Here is a 16,616-nt window from a genome sequence, read left to right as displayed (position 1 = left end):
AGTCAGTAACAGCTTGATCCAAAGTCCTTTTAAGTCAGTGGTAGTCTGTCCATTGACTTCAGTGGACTTTAGATAAGTCCTTAGTAGGAGGAAAGAGACCTAGAGTGATAATGGACAGCACAATAGACATAAATTTGCAGTGTATTATGACTGCAGAAGGGTCAGTGCATTTTAGCTCTTCATAGCAAAAGCACCAAGTCAGTGTGCCTGGAGGCAATAGCATGTATGGCTCAGGTATGTAGCAGTAACTGAACTATTACAGTTGCTTCTGGACCACACATTATAATGAAGATACTGACAAATTGGAGGGAGTTTGAAATAGAGCAGAAGAAAATCATGGCAATAAGAGGGATAGATTTGTGAGGAAAGATCTGGACCAGGAGTGGCCAACCTGTGGCTCCGGAGCCACATGCGGCTCTTTAGAAGTTAATATGTGGCTCCTTGTATAGGCCCCGACTCTAGGGCTGGAGCTACAGGCACCAACTTTCCAATTTGCTGGGGGGTGCTCACTGCTCAACCCCTGGCTCTGCCCCCACTCCATCTCTTCCCGCCCCCTTCCCTGAGCCTGCTATGCCCTTTCTCCTCCCCCTCTCCCTCCGAGCCTCCTGCATGCCTCGAAACAGCTGATCGGGAGGTGCGGGGAGGGATGGGGAGGCGCTGATCAGCGGGGCTGCCAGTGGGCGGGAGGCGCTGGGAGGGGGAAGATATGATGGAGGGCTGCTGACGTATTACTGTGGCTCTTTGGCAATGTACATTGGTAAATTCTGGCTCCTTCTCAGGCTCAGGTTGGCCATCCCGATCCGGACTGTTAAATTCACAATATTTGGTTAGGCAACAACTAAGGGGAGAGAGAGGAATATACCAATCTGCAAATACATGAAGAATGTAAACAAGGAACTAGAAGATTTGTTTAGTGTGGTACACTCAAGTAGAACTAAGAGTATGTCTAAACTTGAAATTTTAGTAGTGTTTGAGCATGTTAACTAACAATTGTACATCACAGCATAAGGCCACTATACAAATATTCAGGTTAAACATGACAAGGAACAAATGTTTGTATCCTTCACACACTAGAATGTATAATTGTGGTAGTTAACTGGTGTTAAAACGTAACTCAACGTTCCAGCATGAGTATGACGTATCCCCTCCCCCCCGTGCTTTTGCTTCTGAGCTGCAGGGGGATCTCTGTACAGGGAACTGCTCACGCATCCACCCAACCCCTGTGCATCCAGACCCCCTCATACCCAGACCCTCCTGACGAGACCCACTCCCCCTGCACCTGGACCACCCTGATGAGCCACCCGCACCAGGATCCTCACCCTACCAAGCCCCAACCAGCTGCACCTGGATGCCCACCCCACTGAGTCCCACTCCCCCAGCATCTGGACCCTGCACTGAGCTCCCCAGACCCCCCCCGCCGAGTTCTATCCCCCCCACATCCAGACCCCCCCCCCCCGCTGAGCCGCAATCCCCTTCACCTGGACCCCCCCTGCAGAGTGCCATTACCGTTGCACCCAGATTGCCCCACACAGAACCCTCTCAACCCACACCTGGACCCCCCCACACTAAGCCCCTCCACACTTGGATCCTGCTCAGCTGAGCCTGCCTGCCCACACCTGGTGCACCTGGCACGGAGGGGCAGGGCCCTGGGTTGTTTCTGGGGTAGGCCAGTCCTTGCACTGTCAAGGTTGGGTGCAGGGGGAGGAGCTGCCTAGTTATTTCCCACCTATGAGCTAGATTGTGCTAACAGCATTTAGCCTGCAATAAGAGGTGGTTCATGGAACATTATCCTCCAGAGAGACAGTCTGCCAGAGCTTCCTGGTGTATGGAGCAGCACACAAACTGCTAGCACCCCTTGAAGGGATGCATCCTGCAATCTCTGACTCCCGTTCAGTGGGCTGTGATAGATAATAGTTTTGTTGTTTAATGTGCTACTGCAAGGCATTGAGATACTACAGTGATGAGTGCAGTATAAGAACCTAGAGAATAGACTCAAAGCTGTAGTTTCTCCAACTCCTTGCTTTCTTCGGCATTGATCAGTAGCAACTCTGTTCCCCTAAACAGGTTGTGATTTTCATCATCGCTTATATGGGCTGCCAAAGGTGATGGAAGGCGTCTTGCTCCTTTCTCTCTTTGCCCCCGCTGTGTGCCAGCATAAGGGCTGGCCGTGCTCTATCCCTCTGTTTGTAAAATCAAAATCCTACTGAGTGGGGCAGGAATTTCTGACACTCATTTCAGTTTTTAAAAAAGTCACTTGGCAGAGCTAAAAACTTAGGCTCACCCAGAGACTACAGTGTAAATGGAATCTGTGCTTTTGATTAAAGTTAATGGAAATGCTGAATGGCTGTAAGCTCCACAGCACTTATGATAGTCTCATTAATTCAGCCAGAGATCACATGGTTCTTTGCCTCACTAAAGGAAATCTGCTACCAATATCGCATGAAAATATATTTCTTATGTAGACCATAGCAGAGAAAGTTTGAGGATGAGTCGTGCACCTATTTGGCGATGTTAATCTAGAGATCTGTGCTTATAAGAAACATGTCGTATTTTGAGTATAGTACTTGCTATTTGCCCTCTATAGACTTGCACCTCTTTGCATTCTTTGGAATGTGGGCTGCTGCGTATCATTCTGCTTCTGAAAATGCCAGCATCAGATTGGATCTGAGACGTCAGTGTCATTACGTCAGATGACTTTAAAAAAAATACAAATTTAAAAGAAAAATGTATCCTGCTCTTCTTAACTTCTCATTCTGCTGTATTGTTCTCCTTTTCCCTAACTCTTCACTCCATTCTCCCTGCATTTCCCAGTGGTAAAATGGAGGAGAAGAACAAACCAAGTGAGGCCTTTTTATTTTCTTTATTTCCACATTTGAGTCTGTGCTTTGGCTGACACAGCTATGGAATGAGAAACTCAAGGAACTGCTTTATGGCCATTTCAGCCCTTTAATAAAAATATAATTTTACTTCTACAACATCACGTGTCTAAATGCTGTTAAAAGAATTGGGATTCTTCCAATTGACTTGTTCTGGTGTCTGAATTATTGACAGAAAGTATTTGGCCCAAAATCTTGATGTTTATATTTTTAAAGCTTACACAAAGTAAATGTTTCTGTTATTTATGTTTAAATCCCACTAGTTGTTTTTAAACAAATAACATTCCCTGTGGTGTTTGCAATCCAAACACTGCAACAGTGTGAACCAGAAAGTGAAACTGATTTTTACCAACTTTCATTGTCCAAGTTAAAAAATGGCAAAAGTAACTAACAAACAGCAGATGTGATAAAAATATATAGATTTTTCATAATTTTAGGTGTAATAATTTTAAGAAGACATTAACAACAAATTAAGTGTTCCTTTAAATATCCATGTGGTATGTTTACTCCTCATATAATATTTCCTTTTAAAAAAAGAATAATGTAATGTTATGCCGATATATTTCTTAAGAGCTAAATAGATCTATGTATAGGTTGTGAATTAGTACTTCACCTTTTGTAGGGAGCAGAAAGGTCAAAGGGAAAATTGTGTAGGTTGGTGCGATTCTAAAAATTATATATTTATACATATCGGTATAACGTATTGCTGTTATGTGGAATAAAATAATCTTAAAATAATCTTTATCCAGGATTAAGAGTTTCTGATTTACCAGTGACCTGTTTTCAGAGTTTTACAAAATCATTATGTATGCAAGTACAAGATGAAAATGCTGTACAGTGTGAGGTTAGAGAAAAGCAGTTTTACAGCAGTGTAAGCAATGACTGTCGAGGAGTTGTACCTACCTTGCCAGATAAATGACTATAGTGTTTTAAGGAGAAATCTGCAGAGTAGAACTCACACCTAATGAAAGCTCCTTCTTGTGGCAGAAAATGCTTAAAAAGTACTATGGGGCCCACACACAGAAGAACATTGCTAGGGGTTCCCCCACCCCCCACCCCCGCTTGTTTCTTACATTAGGATTCTAAAGTTCTGACATCCTCCTTTTTGTTGGAGGACTCAAGAAAGATTTTTTGAAGACTTGGATGGTCACATCACAGGAGGATGAAACCCAAGCTGCTGCTCTCCCAGGGTCTCTTGAGAGTGGCCAGGGAAATTGACTGAATCAGGATTGAATAAGCATGGAGACTGAATTCTTCTTCTGTCCCTCAAGATGCTCTTCTAGCCAAGGGGTGAAGTGCATTGGCAGATCAGTATAGGGAGACATGTATTGCCACATCTGAGCTATCGCTGTTGTGGATAAGTGGAAGATGCCCATTTTCAGGGCTGTCCATCAGGGATCATTCACCAGCCCTAAATTCACATGAAAAAGTAATACATTAATTAAAATAAACTGGGCATCAAGAGGGTTTTAAGTCATATTAGAGGAATACTAGTATGGATATTTGTTTGGATTTTTAGCTTTTTGCATAAAAATAAAATCAACATGAAATTTCATCTTAGTTTGAGGTGTTTGACAACTTAATCAAGGGATAAATAAACCAGACAAGGTTTCCCTATGCTGGTTAGTGGTTCATAACTTGTCTGCAAAAACATTTTCCATGAGGGATGATGGAAAGAGGGACAGAAAAGCTTTATGCTTCCATTTTAGCTATATTACAATTATTAGGGTTATATCATCTCTTTTACTAATATGTATGTCAAAGGGCCTTTAGCTATAAACTTAATTTGATTAAGGGCTGTAATCCTGCAAACCACTATTCCCTTGAACGATCCACCTTGAAGTTCATGGGACTACTTGCCTGAGAGAGGATTGAGAATTTGGGCTCTAAGGTCTGATCCTGCAAAGGCTTACACAAATGCTTAACTTTACCATGGTGACTAGTCCCATTGAAATCAGTGGAACTGCTCATGACAGTAAAATTAAACACACACATAAATCCTGATCCTGCAAAGACTTAACTTTGTCCGTCTTGGCTACGAGAGATCATTATCTTATGAGGTTAACATCCCAAAATGTTTAATTTTAGAGAATGGGAGTTCCACATTAAACTTTGGTTACAAGGTTTAATATTTGGAATACATATTAATTTTAAAAATAGCTATAGGATTGCAAAAAAATTGCTGGGAAAAGTAATGCTCATTTTGTTTTCTGTATTCCTAAATCTTGGAAATAAAGTACTGTTTTCCAGTTTGTTGTTTTAATTGAAATGTTATAGATCTGCCTCCACTGTGTGTACAAACATCTTCTGGTCTTTTGTTTTAAATATATCAGTATATAAACATGAAAATCCCTGATACCCCATATCCATATAATATTTAAAATTTGCTTCTTCAGCTAACATTTAACCCTTCCTTCCCCCCACAGAACAGAATAAATCCTTGTTCTAAAGGACTTGGCTAAAGAAATCAGAATTCTCACATTCATTGAATAAATACTTTCAGAATTTTTCAAAAATATTACTCACAAATATAAGCACCACAAACCACTTCACATAGTATTCTGCCTTGTGCTTATGCATGTTGTTGTTTTTACTAAAATGTTTACATAATGGTTGGGTTTGATGGTCCAACTTTGAATAGTAATTTGAGGGGAGATTAACAGTGCCTTCAGGCGCTCTCAATCATGCATATTGTAGTGTTATGTATTTTTACTTCCAGTAATACTGATTTATGCATTTTCATGGGACCTTGTCAGTGTCCCTCTTTTTTAATCACTAGTATGATGTATTAACAGTAAAAGACAGCACCATTTTTTGTCTTCCTCTCAGGCTACTCGTCTGAAAAGAGATTCTTGTCTAGCATGTTGGATTGTAGATGCTCACAGCTGGCAACTGCAAATTCTTGACTTTAATTGGTTATGTCAGACATGAAAGTGTTGTACAAAGAAGACTTGACACGGGAAGACAAAAGATCATTTTTTCCAGATCAGGGTATAGTTATGGACAGCTTCTGAATGTTATAGGGGGATGTCTTTGATCATTTCTGTTTTCCTCTTCTACCTAGAAGGGAGGGGAGAAGACATAATTGGGAGGTAGGGGATTGGAATAATAAACAAACAAGATATTGTTGGTCATGGCAGCACTTCACTGTGTACTGAAGCCTAAAATAATTGAGAGATGTTTCCTTTTGCTGTGTTTTTGGGTGTTTAAAAATGTAGCTACTCACTGTGTTTATATTGTGATCATCTAACACTTAATAAAAGCAATCTTCACTTGGAGCCACCCTGCTTTTATCACGTAACAGAATCTTATTTAAAGAACCACAGCTTTCCTTTAGATCCCATTTATATTCAGATCAATTTATAACCTTCTAATTCATAAGGTCATGTGATGGGCTATCATCTGAATCTTCCTAAGTATACTTTAAAAGATGCCTCACTGGGGATTGTTGTTGTGCTGTCTCTTACTCACATGAATAAGCATCATATAATACCCCTGATAATCATGTGATTAGTTGCTAAGCAGTGTGTGTATTTTGCTGTGGACAGGGAGATAATAGGAAATGTTCCCCTTTTCACTCTTGCCTATTTCATATTGATGCTCATGTAAAAATGCAGTAAAGCATTTTAACCCAAAAGAATCTGTCTGTTTCCAGAACATATAACACTACTAAATACCAATCTTTACTTGAAATACAAAGCAGACTTTTTTTTAAAATGGGGCCAAATCTTAGTCCATCTGCCTAACTCGAATAAATGTCCATAGTGTAGTGGGGTGGCTGCCCTATGACTCCCTTTTCTGCTCAAACATGGCACAGCAAGTGCTCCCTGTCTAATTTCCTCCTCTTTGGTAGTTCCACTGTGAGACAGAACTGTAGGTCACGATGTTATCCCCCTGCCTCAGTGAGAGAGAGACTTGCTAGTGCTAAACTGTGTGTCAGCTCCCTGGAACACTCAGTCAGTTAGCCACGCAAACAAACTCCTCAGGACTCTGCCAGCTGTTACTTTGCCTTGCCGCTTAACACTTTGTGTACCCAATTCCCCAAACTCCCTGAAGCGTCCGCCTGTAGTGTCCATCCCCTGACACTGGACACTCACAGTAATTATCAGGTAAGGGGTCCCCAAAGAGCGTACACACAGCTGGAAGGTTGCATTTCAGGATCAGATCCTTTATAAACAACACCACACTGTAATCTGTTTATGGTGAAAACAAATATAAGTTCATTAGCAAAGCACAGAGAATCACAGATTCAAATGAGTATGGAGTCAGAATAAAGGAAACAGAAATGGTTAAAAATAAAACAAAAGTATAACATTCTTTCTAGAGTCTAAAACTTAACATATTACATCCCTTGCCTAAAGCATTTTCTTACCCTCAAAGTCTTTCTGCAGAGCTTGCTAGTTTTTCAGTCAGTCCAGGATCCATCTTAAAAACTTGTTAAACCTTCATAAACAACAGGTGATGATAAGCAGCAGTGTGTGAAGTAGTGGGGAAGTGTTCGGCTTCTCTGTTAGTCTATTTAGCACTTTCTTTAATAACCTGGAAGAAAATCACAGGTGATGTTAAATTGGTGGGGAGGGTTTGAGGACGCCAGTCCAGAGGATAGAGAAATAGTACAAAGGGACTCAGAGAGATAAGGAGTATAGGCAACAAATAATTACAGAAGAACCAGTTTGGGAAAATGCTGACTTTCTCCCCAGTTGTATTAGTCTGGAACATCCATAACTTAGTGAGAGGAAGAAACTTTGGAAGTGATATTTGGTAGAGGCCTGAAGATGATGATAACAAATTAGAGATGAGTTACAATATGATATGGCTGTAAAAGTTGCATTTGGGGGCTGGATACACAAAGGCATCATGTCGCAGAGTAGGGAGGTTGACTTATTTGGGTATATGTATCACTCTCGGTATGCGGCTCTGGTGCGACCCCACCTGGGGATCATTGAGTCATTGCTCTACCAGAAAGATGGGTGGGTTTACAATGCCAGAACAAAAAGGATCATAATTTGTAAAGAAAAATCATATATCTAGATAAATATAGCTTGGCTTCAGGGTTGGACATATATCTACAGATATTCAAAGGGTGAATATTTTTCTCCTGGAGGGAGAGAAATTATTTAGTGTTGTATAAGAAGGAATAACTAAATAGTGATGGGATCATATTAAGAAAAGCATCCTGACAGGGAAATTTGTTTGTGGAATAGTCTCCCAATGGAAAGCCCCTTTGCTTGGGATTCTTAAAACTAGGCTGGACAAAAATGCTAGGACATATACTGTAGGAAACAAGCATATATTGACAGGAGATGGCCTGTAGGGTCCTTTCTATGTCTGCCTTCTGTGATTCTTGCAGGTCAGTGCATTCATGTATTCGCAGATGCAACACCTTGCTCATATCATACGCTCTCTGCATTGAGAGAAGAATCTAACAGGCTGTGTGCATTCAGCTGAAACTATAGCCTTCTGTATGAGGTTGCCAGGAGTTTTATTGAGTCCTAAAGGTTGATTGGCATATTGCATAAATATTCTCAACTATTTTGCTAACCTTGACCCAGACTGGCAGAAACCTTGGGGACAAGGACACTGAGGGCAATGTTGTATTGTTCCACTCTCTCCCCTTCCTCTGTAATTCCTACGTCAATGTTGAATGGACTCCATGGTGTGGAAATCCCAGCAGTTGGCATGGGATTTCTTGGTACTGTGACTTCCACAGGAGTGAGATGTCTGGGAGCTGGAGGGGCTGAGGGAACCTGTGATGGATTGAACAGGCACAAGGCTGTCATAGGAGTGTACCTGGTGAACTAGTGACTCCATAAAGATCCTCAGGTTTTGGGAGCTGAACCTGCTGGTTATTCTGTGAGATGTAAAGCCTGATGCCTCCGCAACTGGTGATGTTTAAGTGGAAACTCCATGATGGGGACCTTGCAGAGTCTGAAATTTCCTATGTCTGATTTACCTAGTCTCATATTATATGATTAATATGAAGCAATTTCCTCTCAAAATGAACTATAAGAAAAATAGATGATTAATTATGCTGTGCCTCTGACGTACAAATATGTAGTTTCACTCAGTTTTTTTCTGATGAGTAGATTTTTTCTCCCCTTCAGTTAGTAGACATTGTTAAACGGCTTTAATGCAAGTACAGGGTTTAAACACTGATTTAAGTATCTGAAATACTTAAGCAACAATGAAAAGCGTCTGTTTGGGAGAAAATGATGAAGAAGAGTGTCACAGTCCAGGGTAACCACATTCGTATTACCCTCCTGTGGTCCACCAAGAGCACCCACTTAACAGTTCCTGGATCCTCAGCTGTCACCTCTCTGGAGCAGCAACCCACATCTCTCTCCCTCCTGACCAGTGGTTTTCTAGACTGCGCGATTCCCTGCCTATATTGTGATATTCCCAGCAAACCAGACTGCCTAACAGGCCAACGTCTGCACTTCACTTTCTCTGTGAAGGCTATGAACAGCATAATTGCACCCAGTTACAAGTTACAACACAGCTTTTTATAAGCAAGCAATTTATTTTTAAGGTGAAGGCATTACCGATAACACACATTAAAATCAATAAAAGACCGTACACATATGCTAATAAGCTTATTAGATGCCATCCATTAGCCTGAGGAGGCCATAGTAGGTCAAATCCTTCCAACCATTCTGCAAGGATTGGGGGCCCCCTTTGGACAGAAGGTCCTGTCCATTTGCCAGATTACAAAGAAGGCCCTGTGTCATCTTAAATTTAGGCTATTTATTTACAGGTTTTTTCTTTGTTGGTTTCTGGAGAATTTAATTTGAACTAGTATATGGGAGCCTCCCCAAAAGGTGGCACCTCTCTTGGGGGATTGCAACCTGGCTGATTTGCCTCAGTTACCACCCACTGTTTTTAGTTCCTGGAGGAGCTGTGGTAGCCCTCTCTTATGGAGTAGATCACAATTATACATAAACCATTAATGTTAAACACTGGACTCCAAAAATACTGCATGGTGTTGCACTATTTGTTACATCTCCCCCCTCCAGAGGTTAGATACAATCCTGGCCCACAATAATACATAAACTTGATACAATAAGGTCATTTAAGGATATTGCAGGAAATTGCCATATCTGTCACAGAGAGATTGTATGTTTAAAATATTTTCTTTTGTGTGGGAAATACAAATTTAAAATATATGTCGCTTCAAGTCCAACTTTAGAGAATTCATAAAGATATATATATATATAAAATGTATTGGAAGTTCAGATGTTTAACTGGACAATTATGTCCACGTTAGTATATTTAAAGTTGTTAAGAAATAAATCTACAGGTCTAAATTATTGTTTAGGTGGTACATGATTTTGTAATTACAGAGCCAATTAAAGATCCTTTTGTAAAATCATGATACTATAAATTGGGCCCGTCAGCACAAATGATTCTCCATAAGTGTACAGAATGAGAGTATATCAATTTATATTTGTAAATTTTCTCCATACATTTCATAGTTAGGCAGAACATCTAACCATTAGTTAAATCCATGTAAACTTTATTTGCCTATTTTCATGTGGAGTTTGTGCATCTATTTAACTAATCTATGAATAACTCCTGGAGACAAAATGAAATAGTCTGGTAGAGAACTGCCAAAAATAGATCCTTGCCAGTTTTCCTGAGAAGCTGGCATCACTCGTTATCCTATCCTCCATATTATGTTTAAGCCAAAAATGTGTGGGGTAGCAGAGCGAGCTTCATGCAAACATTCTTCAGTGAGTAAGAAAGGGAACAGCGTGAATAGTAAGTTTAGTATATTCCAAAATCCACTGATGTCAGCAAACATCAGCAAAGCAAACTTTGTTTTTTGTTTTAAATCTTCTATTTTAGGAGCAGGTTCCAGTTCCTGTTTATCATCCAACTCCTAGCCAGACTCGGCTAGCAACACAACTAACAGAAGAGGAACAAATTAGAATAGCGCAAAGGATAGGCCTTATACAGCACTTGCCTAAGGGAGTCTACGATCCTGGACGAGATGGCTCTGAGAAGAAGATTAGAGAGTAAGTTACACAAATTAGTAGTTTTAAGGTGGCGGTGGTTTATTTTTTGTTTTTTTTTTGTTTTTTGTTTTTTTAAATGACATTTCTGCAGGAGAGTGGATCTTGGGAGGAGAAGACTTTTTTTCTCTTTTTTGCCTTGTTTTATTCTTCATCTCATTTTCCTTGATTAGCAATGAGATTATATACCCTAGGGCAGGGGTGGGCAAACTATGGCCTGCAGGCCGGATCCGGCCCGTCAGGGCTTTGGATCTGGCCCACAGGATTGCCACCACTGTGGCGCCGTGGGCCCCATGCCGCTCCCAGAAATGTCCGGCACCACGTCCCTGTGGCCCCTGGGGGAGGGGAGGCAGAGGGCTCCGTGCACTGCCCTCGCCTGCAGGCACCACACCCCACAGCTTCCAATGGCTGGGGGAGGTCCCGACAGGCAGCGCACAGAGCCCTCTGCTCCCCCTTCTCCAGGGGCCGCAGGGACGTGGTGCCAGCCACTTCTGGGAGCAACCCAGTGCGCGCCGCTGCCATCCTGGAGCTGCTCCAGGTAAGCGGTGCTGAGCTGGAGCCCGCACCTCAAACCTCTCCTGCACCCCACACCCCAACTCCCTTCCCTGAGCCCCCTCCCGCACTCCTCCTGTACCCCAACCCCCTTCCGTGAGCCCACTCCTGCACTTCTCCCTGCACCCCTGCCCTGAGCCCCCTCCCACATTCCACACCCCCTCCTGCACCTCAACCCCCTGCCCTGAGCTCCATTGTACACTCCGCACCCCTCCTCTGCTCCAACCCCTTGCCCTGAGCCCTTTCCTGCACCCCGCACTCCCTCCCACACCCCGCACTCCCTCTTGCACTGCAACCCCCTGCCCCAGCCCTACATTCATGGCCCTCCATGCGATTTTCCCAGCCAGATGTGGCCCTTGGGCCAAAAAGTTTGCCCACCCCTGCCCTAGGGTGAAGTAGATGCCAAAATACCACTGCAAAAGCAGTCTTCCCCATCCCTGCTTAGACCACATCATCCCATTCCTTGAATCCCTCCATTGGTTGCCTCTAACAAACTAAAGCTCCTATTTCTCTCCTACCTAATCTTGTCCCCAAAAACATCTGTGTTCCTCTCTGCCCTTATTCCCCACCTCCATGCTGCTCCCAGTCCTTTTGGTCTTACTGATCCTTCTGTCTCCTTTTTTGCATTTCTGACTTCATGCCTTCTACCATCCACCCTTCTTCTCCGCATCAAGAATAATCACAGCCTCTCTCTCCTGAATTGTTGTCCCATGTTTTGCTTATCTTGTCTTTCTAAGATTATAAACTCTTCAGGGCACAGACTGTGTCTTAGCTATGTTTGTAAGACATCCTGTAAATTTATGGTACCATATAAATATTTTTTAAGCAACAATATATTTAGCTTAATAGTTTCCATTCATTGTAATGGAAGTGTCAGGCTGCAATCAATCTCCTGAGTTTTGATAGTAATAAGGAGGTTTCTCTTCGCTCTTTTCTGAAGCCTGACTGCCATAAGGAAATTTACAGCTTTCTTTCCAGGCCAAGTAGTGGTTTTAAGGAAGATTGTTTTCCATGCACCACTATCACTGAAGTTTTCCTATGCCTTGTCCCATCCCTCTGATAAGTGAGTTAGAGACAGGTTTGAAAGTCTTTAATGGTGAATCACTAGGGCTTTGATTTTTGAGCTGAAAGTCTGCTTGCTGTAGCAAGTAGGGTTCCTGAAGTTTCATGTACTGAGGGGAAAATGGATGTATTATGGTAGATGTCTCTTCACCTGTCTAAGTTACAGTAACTTGATCATTTTTCCAGCAAGTCGAAGTGGATTTGACCTGGTCTAGTAATCTCATGGAAATACTATGCTACTGCAGAAGGGCCAAAAGTTTGAGACTTGAACTTGGTTCTTCACTCCTAGCTTAGTAGAGAATTAGAGTGGCCACTCCTGGCACTACTGAAAATATTCTGGTGCCTTGGTGGTTTCCTGCCATTTATACTGGGATATGGAGATTGAGCTTCTGTCCTCCAGGCATAGGACAAGTCTCAAGAGACTCCTGTTGATTGATTGATTGGAAGAACACCCTGTGATTCAGGCTCAAGTACTCTGACTGGCCTACATAGAACATTGAGTCAATGGCAAAGTAACAGCAGCACAGCTGTGTTGGGCACATCTGATTGCAGCATGCTGGAGAGAGTCTGGCTGCTTCATGTGGGAGGGAAATCAGGAGCACAGACAACAGTCCCTCATGAGGAGGGAGGTGCTGAGTCAAGAGAGAGGGGCTTGGCCTAAACAGAAAAGTTGCATTGTTTAATGACAGATGTGATTTTAAAAAACTGATTTAGTTAAACCAGTCTCGCTTTGTGTGGACACACTGTTTTAAGAGTGTTTAGTTTAAGTTGATTACAAACAGGTTCTCACATAATCCCATGATTCCAGGAGCTCTGGCTTTAAAAATAAACACTAAATAGCACGAGATTCACAATAAAATCATGGGAGTTGGCAACATTGTCATCTTATGCCACTAGAAAGCACCATTCCAGAGCTTTTCTTCCTTGAAAGCTGTATTCTTCAAAATGGCGACATCTGCCACTGTAAATCATTCCAAAATATAGAAAAAAGGAACTGCACCTCGGAGTGTTCATGTCAGAATCTCTCACAGAACCGGTTGAACTGAGCAGCAGCCTTTTCAGTTATGGCACAGAGCACAGCATTGATTGTGAATGCCTGAAGGAAATGGCCTCTGGGGGGAGATGAAGACCAGGGGAATTACAGTAGTTGTGGCTTCTTCAGTTTTGAGGGCCTTTTTACATTGATCAAACAAGTTACAGTGTTTGATAGAGTCAAATCATCCCCCTGTGGGTTATAACTACACAGCTCACTGGAAACTGAGCTTGTATTCAGCATCCTCCTAATGTTGTTGGCTGGGAGGGGGTGCCCCTCCCCCACATGGGTAGATTACACAGAGTGAGGAGTTAGGATAAAAAGCATTACTTTGACAGGATGTGCCAGAGGCTAATGTCATCCACATGGAGGCTCTGTGGGATTTTAGGGACGTAGCATCGAGAGCACTCCCAAGAAAGCTAGTACTGATGGCATTAGTATTAATTTACCCAGGAAATCCCCATCTTGTCTACGAGAGGATGAGGTGAAGAGAACAGCTTCCCCACCTGCCCCTTCCACACCTGTGGAGCCCAGCCCAGCAGAGGAGGCTTATATGGGGCTAGAGGAAGTGAGGCAGTGGCATAGAAGAATTGCTCCTTCAACACCCCTTCCTCCAGTTTGCAAGTTGTTTGTCCCCTCCACATGTGGACTTGGAGGGATGATTTGGCCTACATGTTTTTGTCCCATAGTTTAACTCTGAGAACCTTGGGGTTTTTTTTAAAGTAAAGTTCTGATTAATATTTATAAGTCAACTACTGCAAATAGCTTCGTACCCAGGCATGTCACTTACTCATTTTAAAGTAGAAATAGCTTTGACTGGCTGGAGAAGTCCACTTTTAAAAAGCATTAAAGAATAGGTAATAATAGAATTATTTACTTACATAGAGCCATTGCAAAGCACAGTCCTTCCCAGGCAAAGATGAGAAGGTCCTACCCGATGGAGTTTAAATTGAATACGTGCAACAGTGGTAACTGAGGGGGAGTGGAGGAGAGAGTCAGAGAGGTTGTCCCCTTTATGAGAGCTGAGGATGCGCAGTACCGTGCAAGCAGTACTCTACTTCGAGCAAGGTCAGCCCGTAGTGTGGCCATGCACTGCAGGTCACGCCTGGTGTGTTTTCCCATGGTTCTCATGATCTAAAACGGTTTATTTAAATTATTTTATTTATGGGAGGGGCAGGGGGAACACTGAAGGGTTTAATTCAGCCTTTTACTTTTCAAGGTTAATCTTTATTTTAATTTTTGTTATCAGAAATGGTGTTGGGCATAGAATTAAGGAGACTTGTTAGCTTCATTCACATAAAATGTATTCAGATGTTGATGTGATGATGAACTTACCCTGGTGCTTGTCTCCAATAAACATAGTAGCAGGGTAGGTAATACTGCTGCTTCACTTTCCAAAGCGATAAGAGTATCTTAACATTTCTCCAACTTCTTTTTCCTCAGATGTGTGATCTGTATGATGGACTTTGTTTACGGGGATCCTATCCGATTTCTGCCATGCATGCACATTTACCACCTGGACTGTATAGATGACTGGCTGATGAGATCCTTTACATGCCCCTCCTGCATGGAGCCAGTTGATGCAGCACTGCTTTCATCATATGAAACTAACTGAGCCAGGGTTTTGCCTCTGACCCATCAAGGAAACCATCCATTTTAATGGGTTTGATCCTTTGTCATTCAGCCCAAAGAGCCAGGGATTAGGAATTAAGATCATGCACAAAAAAGTACATTTCCTAACAATTCCTGAATGGCTGCAGATATGTGGAAAAAACACATAATATTTTAGGGAATATAGAAAAAGTAGGAAGTTATTTTATGGAAAGCCTTGACCCAGTGTTTAAAAACATAGTTGTCCTTTAACGCCTGTTATTACACACACACACACACACACATAGGAATTGTATAAAGTTCTAAAAAAACTGTAAATGTTCAAATTGAGTGTATCAAATTTTCTTAGAAGTGAGATAAGGATATTTTTTCCTAAAATAAAGGAACAATTTTTGTTCTGATTCCTTTCACAAGTTCCTGGTATTTGGGTCAAGGCTTTATTAAAAGCTACATTTTATAACACTGGCACAAAGAAATAGTTTTAAGCTTGTTTGCACAGTTCTTTTTTTTCCATTGGAAATGGAATCCATTGCCTTAGGTCTTTTTAAATAGTGTATTGTTATCGTCGGGCTGGCTCTACGCTTGAAATCCAGTTTATTTATAATCTGTTAAAAGTGCTATATTTTGTTTGCAGTTAGGATTATGCAGAATTCAAAGTGATCTCCTAGCCTGTAAGCAAATGGAGATGCACTGTCCCTTTTCTATAAGTGACAGTTCAATGTAAAGATGCAAAACAAATCTGCCAGTTAAATTTTGTTTTACCCTTTTCTGTTTGTTTTTCCTTAATTTGCTTCAGTTTTGATCAGACAATGATACTTAAACTTAAGTATCAACATTTTTGATTTATGATGTTAAAAGTGGACCACTGTGCTTCAGGACAAGATGAAAATGGAGCCATGGTGATTAAACTGTTCAGAACCATTTATTTCCCTTCTTACAAAATTAATGTCAGCGTTGATTACTTCTCCTGCCATACCCCCGCCCCCAATGTCTTACACCATAGCAAAAGGGTACTGCATCTCTCCTTCCTGTAGTTCTTCTTAGGTTATTGAAATTAAAAATAAACATACTGTATCTCAGTCTCTGAATGAAATGTATTTGTTAAGTCCTACTGGTGGACATTTCAGATATAAGAACTGTATTTTATGTTTTGCACATAAATGTTAAGTTCATATATAAACACAATTTCATAGTGATCAAGGGGAAAAAATAGTACCGCAAAAGTAGAAGTGATACAAGTGTCTGCAGTTCTGAAGCAGAAAAGGTATGTGCTTGGTAGAAACAGTCTAGCAAAAATTGTAGCTTTCAAGCTTTGTATCCGCTTAGCATGTGTTTATTTTTTTTCTTAAATGTACTCTACTGCAGTGGTCCCCAAAGTGTGAGGCATACTCCCCTAGGGGGGCACAGAGGAACATTCAGGGGTGGCACAGTGGGGCCTGAGCCAGTCCCCACAGGGGGCAGGGAGGGAAC

General features: G+C 41.8%; 1 protein-coding gene across 1 annotated transcript in view; it reads left to right on the top strand.

Moving 5' to 3' along the window:
• RNF11 (ring finger protein 11) overlaps positions 1 to 16,225 on the top strand; it is a 41,478-nt gene extending 25,253 nt beyond the window's left edge. Inside the window, exons 2-3 of the mRNA XM_034780183.1 lie at positions 10,722 to 10,891; positions 14,979 to 16,225. Of these exons, the coding sequence (XP_034636074.1) occupies positions 10,722 to 10,891; positions 14,979 to 15,150 (342 nt within the window). The 3' untranslated portion in view covers positions 15,151 to 16,225. The remainder of the gene's footprint in view (positions 1 to 10,721; positions 10,892 to 14,978) is intronic.
• Positions 16,226 to 16,616: the final 391 nt, after the last annotated feature.

This window comes from Trachemys scripta, chromosome 8 (assembly GCF_013100865.1).
Source record: "Trachemys scripta elegans isolate TJP31775 chromosome 8, CAS_Tse_1.0, whole genome shotgun sequence".
Lineage (NCBI taxonomy): Eukaryota > Metazoa > Chordata > Testudines > Emydidae > Trachemys > Trachemys scripta.
This window is presented reverse-complemented; position numbering and strand designations above follow the sequence as displayed.